The sequence below is a fragment of the Dreissena polymorpha genome, chromosome 2 (assembly GCF_020536995.1).
Source record: "Dreissena polymorpha isolate Duluth1 chromosome 2, UMN_Dpol_1.0, whole genome shotgun sequence".
NCBI lineage: Eukaryota > Metazoa > Mollusca > Bivalvia > Myida > Dreissenidae > Dreissena > Dreissena polymorpha.
Genome location: NC_068356.1, coordinates 40,019,995 through 40,033,418, shown reverse-complemented (window position 1 = coordinate 40,033,418; position 13,424 = coordinate 40,019,995). Strand labels below are relative to the sequence as shown.

Genomic DNA, 13,424 nt, shown 5'->3' with positions numbered 1-13,424 from the left:
ACAATGTCAAAATGTTTGTCTAAATGATATGTTGGTTGAGTTCAAAAATGGTTCCGGTCCGTTTAAAAACATGGCCACCAGGGGGCGGGGCAGTATTCCTTATATGGCTATAGAGAAACCTTGTGAATACTCTAGAAGTCACAATTTTTGTCCAATCATCATGAAACTTGGTCAAAACATTGGTTTTATTGAAATCTTGGACGCGTTCGAAAATGGTCCAGATCGGTGACAAAACACGGCCGCCAGGGGGCGGGGCAGTTTTCCTTATATGGCTATAGTAAAACCTTGTTAACACTCTACAGGCCACGTTTTTGGTTCAATCTTCATGAAAATTGGTCGGAAGATTGGTCTCAATGATATCTTGGATGAGTTCGAAAATGGTTACGATTGCTTGAAAAACATGGCTGCCAAGGGGCGGGGCATTTTTCCTTATATGGCTATATATGGCTATAGTTAAACCTTGTTAACACTCTAGAGGCCACATTTATTGTCCGATCTTCATGAAACTTGGTCAGAAGATTCACCCCAATAATATCTTGGACGAGTTAAAGAATGATGCTGGTTGGTTGAAAAAAACATGGCTGCCAGGGGGCGGGGCATTTTTCCTTAAATGGCTATAGTAAAACCTTGTTAACACTCTATAGGCCACATTTATTTTCCGATCTTCATGAAACTTAGTCAGAAGATTTGTCCTAATGATATCTTAGATGAGTTCGAAAGTGGTTTCGGTTGCTTAAAAAACATGGCCACTAGGGCGCGGGGCATTTTTCCTAATATGGCTATATATCATGCTTTAGTTAAACCTTGTTAACACTCTAGAGGCCACATTTATTGTCCGATCATCATGAAACTTGATCTTGGATGAGTTCGAAAGTGGTTCCGGTTGGTGGAAAAACATGGCCGCCAAGGGGACGTGGCATTTTTCCTTATATAGCTATAGTTAAACCTTTTTTTTTTTTTATTCAATATTATACATACAATGTAAACATGTATATGATCATACAACATAGTGATTGTACAAAGCAATAAAGTTCAGACATGTTATACAAGATATGCTTATATATATATATATATATATATATATATATATATATATATATATATATATATATATATATATATATATATATATATATTATATATTTTATTTTTAGAGAGAAAAGAAAAGCACAACAGAGGAATAATTATGAAAAAAGATGAGTTGTATAAAGTCGGAAGAAAGCATACTGGACTTTTGTGTTTTGTTGTATATTCACAATGATCTTGTCAGATTGAAAAATAAAATAAAAATAAAATTTTCAATGTCGGTGGTATCATTTGTGTTTGTTTGATGCAATTGTTTTTCAAGTGTTTCAATGGTTTTGATGGTTTCAGTTTCAAGTTTGTGTGTTTCTTTTTGTTTAAATGATGTGTATCTAATTGTTGTGTTACGTATATTTCCTTTAATTACTTCCCAAAAGGTGTTTGGGTTTGCATCTTTATTATTTTGAACTGTATTTAATATTTCCTGGTTTATTTGTGTTTGATATTGTGTATCTAATAAGATGCTGTTGTTAATTTTAAAATATCCTGGGCCTCTTTCAGGTTGTATATTGTGCAGTTTAAGTTCAACTAGAGAGTGGTCAGTCATAAATCCTGGTTTTATGTTACATGTGTCAATAATGTTGCAAAGAGATTCAGATATTAAAAAATAGTCTAATCTACAAAATATTGTTGGTTTTGTGTTTGAGTGCCAGGTGAATTTGCTTTCGTTTGGGTATACTGTACGCCAGATATCTATCATATTGTAGTTTTCAATTATGTTATTTAAAATGTTTCTATTTTTAGTATGAGTATAAAGGTTTCCATTCTTTTTATCTTTTAATGGGTTCAGGACAGTGTTGAAATCACCACCCTATTATAATATTTTTATCTTGGTTATTAATTATAAAGGATTGTAATGTTTCGTAAAATGTGGAATCGTCTATGTTAGGGCCGTAGACGTTGATTAATGTTATTTGTGTGTCGTGTATTTTGATATCTATACTTGCTTGTCTGCCAATTATTATTTTCTTAAAGTTATCGACTGTGACCCCTATATTATTTTTTATCAGAAAGGCAATGCCTTGTTTATTAGTATGTTCTCCACTGAGATAGATTTCTCCGTCCCATTCATCTTTTAAGGTTTGTGCTAAAGTAGTTTCGTCTAACCATTTGAAGATTTTTATTCGTTTGTCTTTATTGTGTAACCCTTTTACATTTAAAGTACATATCTTAATCATTTAAAGAGGTGAAAGGTGATGTAAATGATAATTTGTGTGTGCTTCCAGTTAGTTTCTCTTTTAAAGCAAGTCCAGTTGGTTTCTATTGTGAGACATAAGATGTCCATACATACAAACAAAAGTAAAAAACATAAATTAGGGATACAAAAAGATAAATATTCCATAGACCTGGAGAAATTAAAGGAAAAAATCACAAAAGTTAGAAAAAAAACACAATAAACGATTGGTCCTCACAAAAAAACAACATAATAAGCAAAGAAAAAAATAAAAAGTGAAAAAGACAATAAGTGTAATGGCAGCTTGGCTAAACATTACAAATATGAATGAACATATGCAATCAGTATATAGTTAATTTTTTAATTATCTTTTGAAAAGTTTTGTTTTGATAAAGTACTTTTCGTAGTTAAGAGCAGATATCAATCAATGTAATGTTATCTAAATTTAATAAGTTTATTTTTTCATAAAATAAACAATATGTATTATATTCTCGTTCGAAGCATTTTTAAATGCTGAACTATACCAGTATACAGTTATTAAGGAATGAATAACTTTGTTTTATTCATATATAATAAGCACACTTAATGTACCACTTTTACAGTTCTTATGAACGATTATTGTTATTTATATGTGATCATAATTTCATAACAATAACGTATAATTGCTATAGACTATTTACAAATTTATACATGTAATAGTAGCATAACGCAAAAATCAATAACAGTAGTTATGCGACTATTTGTTTAAGTTATGTACAAGAAGGCAGGCAACAAGAGCTGTCAATCTTAAGCGGTAACAAATAAGTTTTTTCCAGGTATTTTCAAAATAAACATGGAAAAATACATACAAGTACATAACAATAACGTATAATTGCCATAGACTATTTACAAATTTATACATGTAATAGTAGCATAACCCAAAAATCAATAACAGTGGTTGTGCGACTGTTGGTTTAAGTTATGTACAAGTAAGAAGGCAACAAGAGCTGTCAATCTAAAACGGTAACAAATAAGTTTTTTTCAAGGTATTTTCAGATTAAACATGGAAAAAATTCACACAAGTTTCATACCCATGGATAAGAGCCTTGACAAATTTGTGACAACTTCTATTAAGGATTAATATATATAATTGAAGTACAAATTTTTTTATCAGGAGATTACTAAAACAGTTTTGCTAAAGTTTCATAAACTTATAACATAACCATAGTTAAGGTATAAGTACGATATGCCAGTTACTGTAATAAACAGTATTATAAATAGTTTTTTAATCAATAACTCAAAAAGCAGAAGTGACAATTTGTATTTGTTTTGCATGCTCACATCAAACCTTATACTTGACCCAATTTAATTTGGATTATTAAATGTAAAATAATAGTATGTTTGTCTAAATGCCATAATGTTAGCACATAGTTAGTGTTTTGTGGAATAAGTATAGTTATAAAATCAATTGCTCATACATAAATGAGTATTTTGTAGAATAAATATAGTTATATTATCAATTATTCATTCAAGTGAAAACTAGAGTTCAACAAGTATGTTAATTTTGGAACAAAAAAGTATACCTATTTAATCACCTTCAATTCATTTTACTTTGTAGTATCAGTTTAATTTAATCAGTATGTAGGAGAAGGTATATATTTGACAAGCATTTCTTTTTTTCTAATAATTTTATAACTGATTAATATGAGAAAAAGGAATACTTACACAGACAGTATTATTGAATCAGACAGTATAAATGTATTTTACATCCCAAGTTCATTAAACACTTAAAAAAAACTTCATATGAAAGCGAAAATGAAGTAAGAGTAAATATATAAATGAAGTACTTCTAATTATAAAGTGTTAAATGAAAAATAAAAGGATGATTTTAGTCTTCCACTATTTACACCTTCATAAAACCCCCAAAACAATATTGCTTAAGTATGTTAATGAAGACAACAGATAATCCTAAGTTCAGTACTTCTAATACCTTCAAAAATATAATTTATTTAAATGTATTTATAATATATTTAACATTCACAGATTAGAAGGAAAAATCATGTAATGAAGGTATATTAGTGGATACACTGTTTAGCAATGTGTTACACTGAATGATCATGTATTCAATTAAAGATAACAATAAACAGCTTTTGTTTATATGTTAGAATATGTATAAAGACCATAATTGCTATTAAAGATTCTTATTTCTGTTCATGTTCATTATATACAGTGATGTATAAATATAAAATCATACCGCTACCATGCATATAAAACAGGTACATGTTGGATTATATTCATATATATTTAAAAACTAAATTTAAACGCATGCATAAATTGGTGTATCAATATGTATTATTGCTACTCTCCTGCACATAAAGTAAGTACATGTTGGTTTAAATGTGCACAAAGAAGTTCAGATAAATTAAATATTTCATGTTCATTTTTACGAACACTAGTATACACAAGTATATACAAATACTGAAGGTTAGCAACTAGATTATAGTAATAATTACTGTATTGAAAAAAGAGTATTAAATTTAGCACTAAAGTGGCAAACATAAATGGATAGTTCATGTGAATTTTAAGTCTTCACACAACTAAGCACAAAACACAACACGTTTTGCATTGGGCAAGGCTTGCGATCAGTTTATTGACATTGACAACACACGTCCACGAATATTACATATTCGTATCATATAACAATCAAGTACAATCGTAGTACAAACATGACAGGACAATTTTCGATCTATAAATTATATCACAAAGTATAACTATCACTTTTTATACATCACTTCTAGTATTGTGTCCTTAATTGGTGTTTTCAAGGCCAGGTTAAAAACCAGAGATAAAAATTCATCAGAAGCCCAATGTAAAATAGCTCTGGAAAACTGTACCTGAAATCATCCAATATTAACATGTAACTAAACATTATGTAACACAAACATAACATGTCATTTGAGCCAATTTACTACTAATGCGGTTCGAATTTAAAAAAGTAAAAGTTTACTGATCGAAGTCTAGCGTAGAACTGACCAAACAATGCACACCCCGTGCAAATACCCGCCTATGTCCACCTGAGTGACCATCACTCACGTGACAACCACACGCATGAAGTTTAGACATACGTTCTGTGCTATACTCCGTAACGCACAGAACTGAAAAGTCTTCACACAACTAAGCACAAAACACAACACGTTTTGCATTGGGCAAGGCTTGCGATAGAACAAAATCAAAGGTTAGTAAGGTTTTAAATTCGAACCGCAAATCAATTATAATTTCAATTGTCTAGTGATAAAAAGCTTTTTGTCTAGAGAATCATCAATGTACCCATCTTTAGCCCTATCAGACTTCCATCGACCATGTCGCTTCAAACATCTCTCAGACACACCCTCTGCGTTAGCCGCCGCAGTGGCTCCGCTTGCTCTCAAAGAATGTAGGCCCAAGTTTGCAAGGGGTGCAACAATTTTTAATTTGGAAACAATACACTCTTTAGACCGTGTGTAACTTAATTTCTTATCTTTAGATAACAAAAAAACATCGTTTACCTGACCTACATGCTGGTCTAAATACATACATTTCGGACTTAATAGACAAAAACGCACTGTCGAAATACCTAAGCAACATTGACACAGGACAAGCAGACGTTTCCCCTTTTGAAATAACGATTTCTCTCCCTTTCCTATAAATATCAGTTTTACTCTTTCTAATGAAAAGTTTAATATGATCATCAAAAAACGAAACATCGCAGCATCTTAGACTACTGAATTCGTCGAATCTTAAAAAACCTGCGTATGACAATAATATCATGGATAAATCTCGAAGAACAATTACATCGTTCGAATCTGAAAACATGTCACACAAACTAATTAGTGATTTTGTATCAACGATGTCCTTCTTTGTGACGGGTCTAGAGTTGACGCGTTTTGCACACTCTAACATGGACTTCACTATTTGATTGTCTGTAGGATCTTGTAAATCGTTTATGTTGTGATACCACTTAATGCCATAGAACGCTGCAGAAACAACGCTGTCCGATTTTCCGGCGTCAATTAAATTTGACAAATACAAAGCAACGTGAATAGCATGCGCCGGTAGAGTTGAAAATTGTTTATCGGCACAAAATGTTTTGAATAATTTCACCTGGTAAGAATATTTAGAAACTGTTGTTTCCGCTCTAGAGTCCAACAAATGTCCCGCCATACGTGTAATAACGTTGTCCTGATCGTCCACATACTCGCCCGCTTCATCAAACTTCCTCTTTAAAGTAGCCTTTAAACCAACATCTGCAAACAATATGCAAACATGAAAATCCTACACAGATTCTATTTAATTACTCGTTAAACTTCTGATTTACTTAGTTCGCCAGTCAAATCTCAAGGCTAACATTCTAAATGGTAAATGCTCATTACCAAACAACCCGTTATTTCCTCTACCTGGGTTTATTACACCAGTTTGTGGTAAGATGTACACATCTTTAACATTTTTGCTATATCCACCCTTCCCATCTGTAATCAAAGGCCAGAAAGCTGCAGATTCCCACTCGGGAACAACTAAAGTACCGACACATTCATCGTGCTCCATTTTCTTTAAACACTTAACAATGACCTGAGGTGGAGGAACCAGCCAATTGTTAAAACATGACCAATTTTGGGTGAAACAGTTCACAGCCTCAGTTCCAGGTACCCACCATTTCGAATTAAACCGTGCACATTTGTTGTTATAATGTGCAGCAAAACGATCAATCGTATGCGGACCCCATTTTACGTCTAATAAAGAGAATATAGATTCTTGAATGGACCAATCGTCGCAATCTTGATATCTACTAAGCTGATCAGCAATAGTATTATCTTTCCGCGGTATCCATATCACAGATAAATTAATATTGTACAAACTACAAATTCTGTGAACATCTAAACATTTACAATGTAACTCATCTACATTACTGCCTGAGTGAAAAATATACAATACGTTCTTATTATCAGAATATAACATGACATTTTTGTTTTGTAGAATTACAACGTTACTTTTAATAACTCTATAAGCAGCTTCGAGTTCTCTCCAAGTAGAACTAGCAACTGACTCTTGCTCTGTCCATGACCCGTATACCTGTGTGCCTGCTACTATGTGTTCACTTCCGGAAGCCATTGTATTAACCATCTCACCTCTGAGAGCAACTTTACCCGAGTGTTCACTTCCGGGAACCACTGTATTTACCTGTCCACCTTTGAGAACAACTTTGCTCATGTGCTCACTTCCGGGAGCAACTGTGTTTACCAGCTTATCTGTGAGAGCAACTTTACTTACGTGCTCACTTCCGGGAGCCACCATATTAACATGTTCACCTCTGATATTATCTAGGTGCACGTACTCACTTCCGGGAGTCAATGCATTTACTTGCTGGAGAGTAATCATATCTAGATACTCAACACCAGGTACAAAAGAATTTACCTGCTTCTGCCCGGGAGCTGCATACATCAAATCTATGGGTGAAATCCTGCCACCAGATATAATTTCTGCCCGATTGCTAGAAACATAACCTCCGTACCCAACAGAACTTGCGTCTGTGAAAACACATAAATCAACTGTTTTTTCTTGTGATAAACTTTTACCTTCTGAATTTAAGCTTCTAACGTTGTCTAACCAAAACTGAAGCTCTTTTGCCGCTTCTAAACTAACCATAACACGAGCTTTCCAACTGGCTCGAGATAAAATACACTTGTACATATACCTTGTCATACGGCATACAACACTCCCTAGTACGCTTTTTAATGATACTATTTGTCCTACAACGCCGGCTAATACACGCACGTGTAATAAGCAACTATCGTCTTTCAAAGACTGAAACAACGCGGACTTAATGGCGATTTCCAGCCTACAAATTCTTTCTTCTGTAATATATAGCCGATCTAGACAAAAGTCTAACTTATGCCCCAGCCAAATGGCATGCAAATTAGGTTTCCAAATGCATTTATCTTCTGCCAACAAAAAACCTGTATCTAGCAAAGTCTGCCTTACATAATAACTAGTCTGCACAGCTTTATCGAAAGAATTATCTCCTCCTATACCGTCGTCTAAAAACATTATAACTTTACAACCGAGTGACCTCCAGTGTCTAATCAAAACTCTGAGAACCTTTGTGAATATGTGCCCCGCCGAACTAATTCCAAACGCTAAAGAATTATAGACGTAATATTTAACGTCACCGTCAACAATCCAACTGAACCCTAAATAAGTTGTATGTTCTGCAAAAATATCTATGTGGTGATAAGCTCCTTTCAAATCAAACGTGAACATAAAAGTACCTTTATCAAAAAGGTTTTGTGCAATATTTATGTCATCGAATTTTATTTTGAACAGATGTAAACATGGATTTATGTGCCGACAATCCAAAACAAGCCTAGGTTTTCCGCTACGATTATAGGCAACCGTTAAAGGATTCACAACATGAGGTTGTTCACAAACCTCAGAAATTACACCTTTTTGAAGCAAACTGCTTATCTCTTTACTCACAAAATCGGGATTTTCACGTGCTGACTTATTATTTTTAAGGAATACCTGTTCCGGAATAACCTTGAAGGGCAATTTGTAACCGAAACGTACAACATTTAAGATATAAACATCGTCTGTTATTTCTACCCACCTTTGAATACAATTTCTTAAACGCCCTACTGGTGATGCTCTCTCGTCAGAAAAACTAGGAAATATATTGTGCTTACTATCATGCACCAATTCTGACTCACCTTGCAAACTTCCGGTTGCTATATGAACGTCCTTTGATATATTTATACATTCTAATTCTGCACAATATGATAAGCTACTTATCTTGTTATTCGTTGCAACGGACTGCGGACATTCGTTTTTCCAGTGGCCCGGTTTACCACACATGAAGCACAAGCCTGTCCGAGACTTAACGAAACCCGTCTGCGCAGACGCCCCATGAACAGTCGACCCTTCCGGACGGCGATATGGCCAGTTTCGACGCGGCTTCTTCCCCTTGTCAGATTTCGCTTAACGGATAGCGCGCGCCTCCGCCTTTTGGATGCGTTTTTCATCCTCGCTGTCACTGGCAATGGGATTAGTAGTATACTCATTTACCACACGCCAGCCTAGCTCTGACGTGTCTGCCATCAAGATGAGTTTTTGTCTCTGGCGTAGAGCCTTTTCCGCTAAATAAGCAGAGAAAAAATTATTTTTATATAGTAATGTGCATCAAAATAGAAACGCAAGACATACACCCGTAACACATGTTGCTATGTGTTTATATAACAAATTTATTCGAATAATTTACCTTCGATTAGAGCTTCTTTTGCGGACTGAATGTTGTTTGAATCAATTGCTGTGCTTGCAATATCAATGTTTTCCAAGATTTTGGCATTGTTTTTGTACTGCTCTTCATTACTTTTTCGTTTAAACTTTGGAACGTCTAAAAACGAACATTGTGATTTTCCACTTATCTTATTTATCATGCCGCTAATGCTGCTCAATAACGCGTCGTTGTTGAATTTCACTGCATCCTTTATTCTCTCTTCTATGTAGCCCTTCATGCTTGACGACTCGCTTGTCTCCATTGTTGAACACGACGTGTGATTTGTACACGCATACAAGTTTACTGATCGAAGTCTAGCGTAGAACTGACCAAACAATGCACACCCCGTGCAAATTCCCGCCTATGTCCACCTGAGTGACCATCACTCACGTGACAACCACACGCATGAACGAACCGCACTGTTTTGTGCGGTGCGTTATGTTTAGACATACGTTCTGTGCTATACTCCGTAACGCACAGAACTGAAAATAAACACCAGCATACACAAATACACACAAAAACATAAGATTAGCGGCTAGATTATAGTAAAAGTTACTGTATGGGAAAAAGCAAATTTAATTAAGCGCTATAGTTGTATTACATGCTATGTACAAAAACACAAACTTGAGCACACTGTCATGAAATCATATCATAAGACATATGTACATAATCACATTGAAACAATACGCACATAAACACATATTCACTTTTGCAAGCACGATTATTTCATGTGCTCAAGGACCTTTAAGTGTATTCAAGAATGGGGAGTTAATATTTGTCAATTTATCAATTTGGTGTTTTATTAAAACAATATTGTACTCGCAAAAAATACTGTATTTTATCATAAATATAAATAACAATTTGTTATGCTATGAATTATGGTTTATTCTAAAACAAGGTCATTGTTATACTATGAATTATGGTTTATTGTAAAACAAGGGACGTAACTTTGACGGGAAGACTACCTCAACTACATGCGCGTAGCCTGATTATATACAAGAATTTACAAGTATACATTACACGTATTATTTTATACTTTGTTCAATGTACATTAATGTTATAGACTAGAACGTAATTTAGGCAGCTATGAGTCATAACAGACTTTTGATAGGCAGCATGCAAGCACATTTCATTAAAAAAATATTTAAATAATAGCTAAACCTTGTTAACATTCTAGAAGCAATATTTATAGTACGATCATCATGAAACTTTGTCAGAAGATTTGTCCCAATTATATTTTGGACAATTTCGAAAGTGGTTCCAGTTGCTTGAAAAATATGGCCACCAGTGGACGGGGAATTTTTCCTTATATGGACTTATGAATCTTCATGAAACTTTGTCAGTATATTTGTTTAAATGATATCTTGGATGTGTTTGAAAATGGTTCTGGTCTGTTGAAAAACGTGGCTGCCAGGGTGTTCATTAGTCATGAAAGTTGGTAAGAACATATTCTTCTAATGACATCTTGGGCAAAAAATCTGGTGTAACTAATAATTGATTTTTTGTTTCACACTATTATTGCAAATAAGTGTCCTTAAAGGGACCTTTTCACAGATTTTGGCATGTATTGAAATTCGTCATTGAATACTTTAAATTGATAAATGTAAACATTGGAAATAAATTGCTCTAGTAACAAAACAAGTATTAAATTAAAGAAGGAAAAAACTCAACTGGGCGTGAACCACTGACCCTTCAGGGGCGTACCTAGGCATACGGCAGTACGCCGGTGCGTATAATTCAGTTTCAAACTTAAAAAAATGCAAACTCTTAAAATTTAAAAAATGCAATAAAAATTTAGGGCTAAGGGGGTTAGGGGCATAATTATGTAACAAGCAAACAAGGCGTCCAGTATTAGAAAATAACAGTGGGTTCAAAACACAACACATTCTTTACGCCAAACATACGAAGTAAAGTCTTTTTTCACTGATAAGGGGTAGTAGTCGTGTAGACTTGACTCGTTTTACGACTGTTTTGTCGCCCTTCAATGTGTTGGGAACCAATATTCGGACACGGGTACCCGATTATGTTTACATAGCGCAAATTTTCAAAATGTCGGCGAACGCTTCGTTTTATCCAGATGTTTTTAGAGATAGCGTCAGCTAAACATGTTCATCAGATGATACTCAGAAGCTAGCTCTAATGACAAGATAAGTGGGAAAATGTTCACAGCATTACATTTCCCTTAAGATAAGTCGATCTATAGACAGTTATAACAGTTATAGATAGGTGGACTGAAATTTAAGATAAAGCCTTTAAGGGGGAGCCGTAGATGTGGCCTATTGTGATTTCATGAAAGCATTCGATAAAGTAAGTCATGTAAAGTTAATTCACAAACTGAAAATGTATAATTTTGGTAAAAAATATATAGACTGGATACAGGCTTTTTTGAGCAACCGAAAACAACGTGTTTTAGTAAACGGAGCGAGTTCAGAATGGAAAAGTGTTGTGTGTGGAATACCGCAAGGATCTGTGCTCGGGCCGATATGTTTTGTACTATATATAAATGACTTACCCCTGAGTCTATCTAATGAAAGTGAAATATTTCTTTTTGCAGATGATACTAAAATTTTTAGGCAAATAATTAATCCAAATGATTGTGAATTGCTTCAAGAAGATATATTTAAAATGAAAGAATGGTCAGATAAATGGAAATTAAAATTTCACCCGGACAAATGTAATGTGATGAGAATTGGTAAAAATAAAACTAGTGACTTTGAATACAAGTTAGACAGGAATCTGAAACCTATGGCAAAAAGTATTGAAGAGAAAGATATAGGGGTTGTTATTGACAACAAATTGAAATTTGATAAACATATAAATGAAAAAGTTAATAAAGCAAATTCAATAGTTGGAGTAATAAGGCGAACGTTTGAATATATAAATAAAGAAGTTTTTAAAACTCTGTTCACATCGTTAGTAAGACCACACCTAGAATATGCTAATCCAGTCTGGAATCCACATCTGAAAAAAGACATAGAAATGTTAGAGAATATCCAAAGGTGTGCCACCAAACAAGTCCCTGGTTTATATGAAATGTCATATGAGGAGAGATTAAATGAATTGAAATTACCTACTCTTGCTAATAGAAGACTACGAGGAGACCTCATTGAAGCATATAAAATAATCACTATGAAATATATGACCCAGCAGTCTCAAACTTATTCAAGAAAAATACTAGTCAATCAACAAGGGGGCCGTGCATGAGCATAAACTTTTTAAATTACGATCAAGACTGGATGTTAGGAAATATTCGTTTTGTTGTCGTATTGTGGACACATGGAACAAATTACCCCAACATGTGATATCCGCCAAGACGGTACACTCTTTTGAAAGACGATTAGATAAATTCCTAAGCGATCAACCCATTAAATATCAATTCACGGAGTGTCTCAAATTTACTGGAGGTATAAAGGACAATTCTAGTGATGAAAACGAGGAGCTAGCATTAAAGGATGGGGACACCAACCTACTGCTAGAACGACATCTGTAAGTATAGATCTACGAGTTAAATAAAAGTTTATTATGCTCACTCAAGACTTAGCGAGCATGCTGTTTTTGTTGTTTTTTTTTCAAATAGTGTTTTTTACAGTTTAATTAAAAACGATTTTAATTTTATGTTTACAAATACCCCAAAATAAATCAGATTCAGCAGAAAATGATGACAGGATTAGTTTTTGGCGCCACGTCGCACCAGGTTTGACGACTTGTCTAAACAAATACACACGCCGTGGGCGTGGCACTACATTTTTACAGAGTCGCAACATATACACGGACAAAACGATCCTTCTGCAATGAAATCCAAAATTTTCTGGGGAGGAAGCAAGAGTCAAACATTTCATCACATTTACATACCCATTCCCTTGCACTCAAATGCTTCTTGAT

General features: G+C 34.1%; 1 protein-coding gene and 1 long non-coding RNA gene across 2 annotated transcripts; both read right to left on the bottom strand.

Annotated features, from left to right (window-relative positions):
• Positions 1–1,140: 1,140 nt before the first annotated feature.
• On the bottom strand, positions 1,141–10,028 carry LOC127866707 (uncharacterized). The gene is made up of 2 exons (XR_008043076.1): positions 9,914–10,028; positions 1,141–5,310 (listed from the first exon to the last, which is right to left on the bottom strand). It is a non-coding gene; the product is annotated as an uncharacterized LOC127866707 (long non-coding RNA).
• LOC127866704 (uncharacterized) lies at positions 4,855–9,867 on the bottom strand. Its single transcript, XM_052407447.1, has 2 exons — positions 9,525–9,867; positions 4,855–9,402 (listed from the first exon to the last, which is right to left on the bottom strand). The coding sequence occupies exon 2, from the start codon at positions 9,119–9,121 to the stop codon at positions 6,587–6,589; it is 2,535 nt and encodes an 844-aa protein (XP_052263407.1). The 5' UTR covers positions 9,122–9,402; positions 9,525–9,867; the 3' UTR covers positions 4,855–6,586.
• Positions 10,029–13,424: the final 3,396 nt, after the last annotated feature.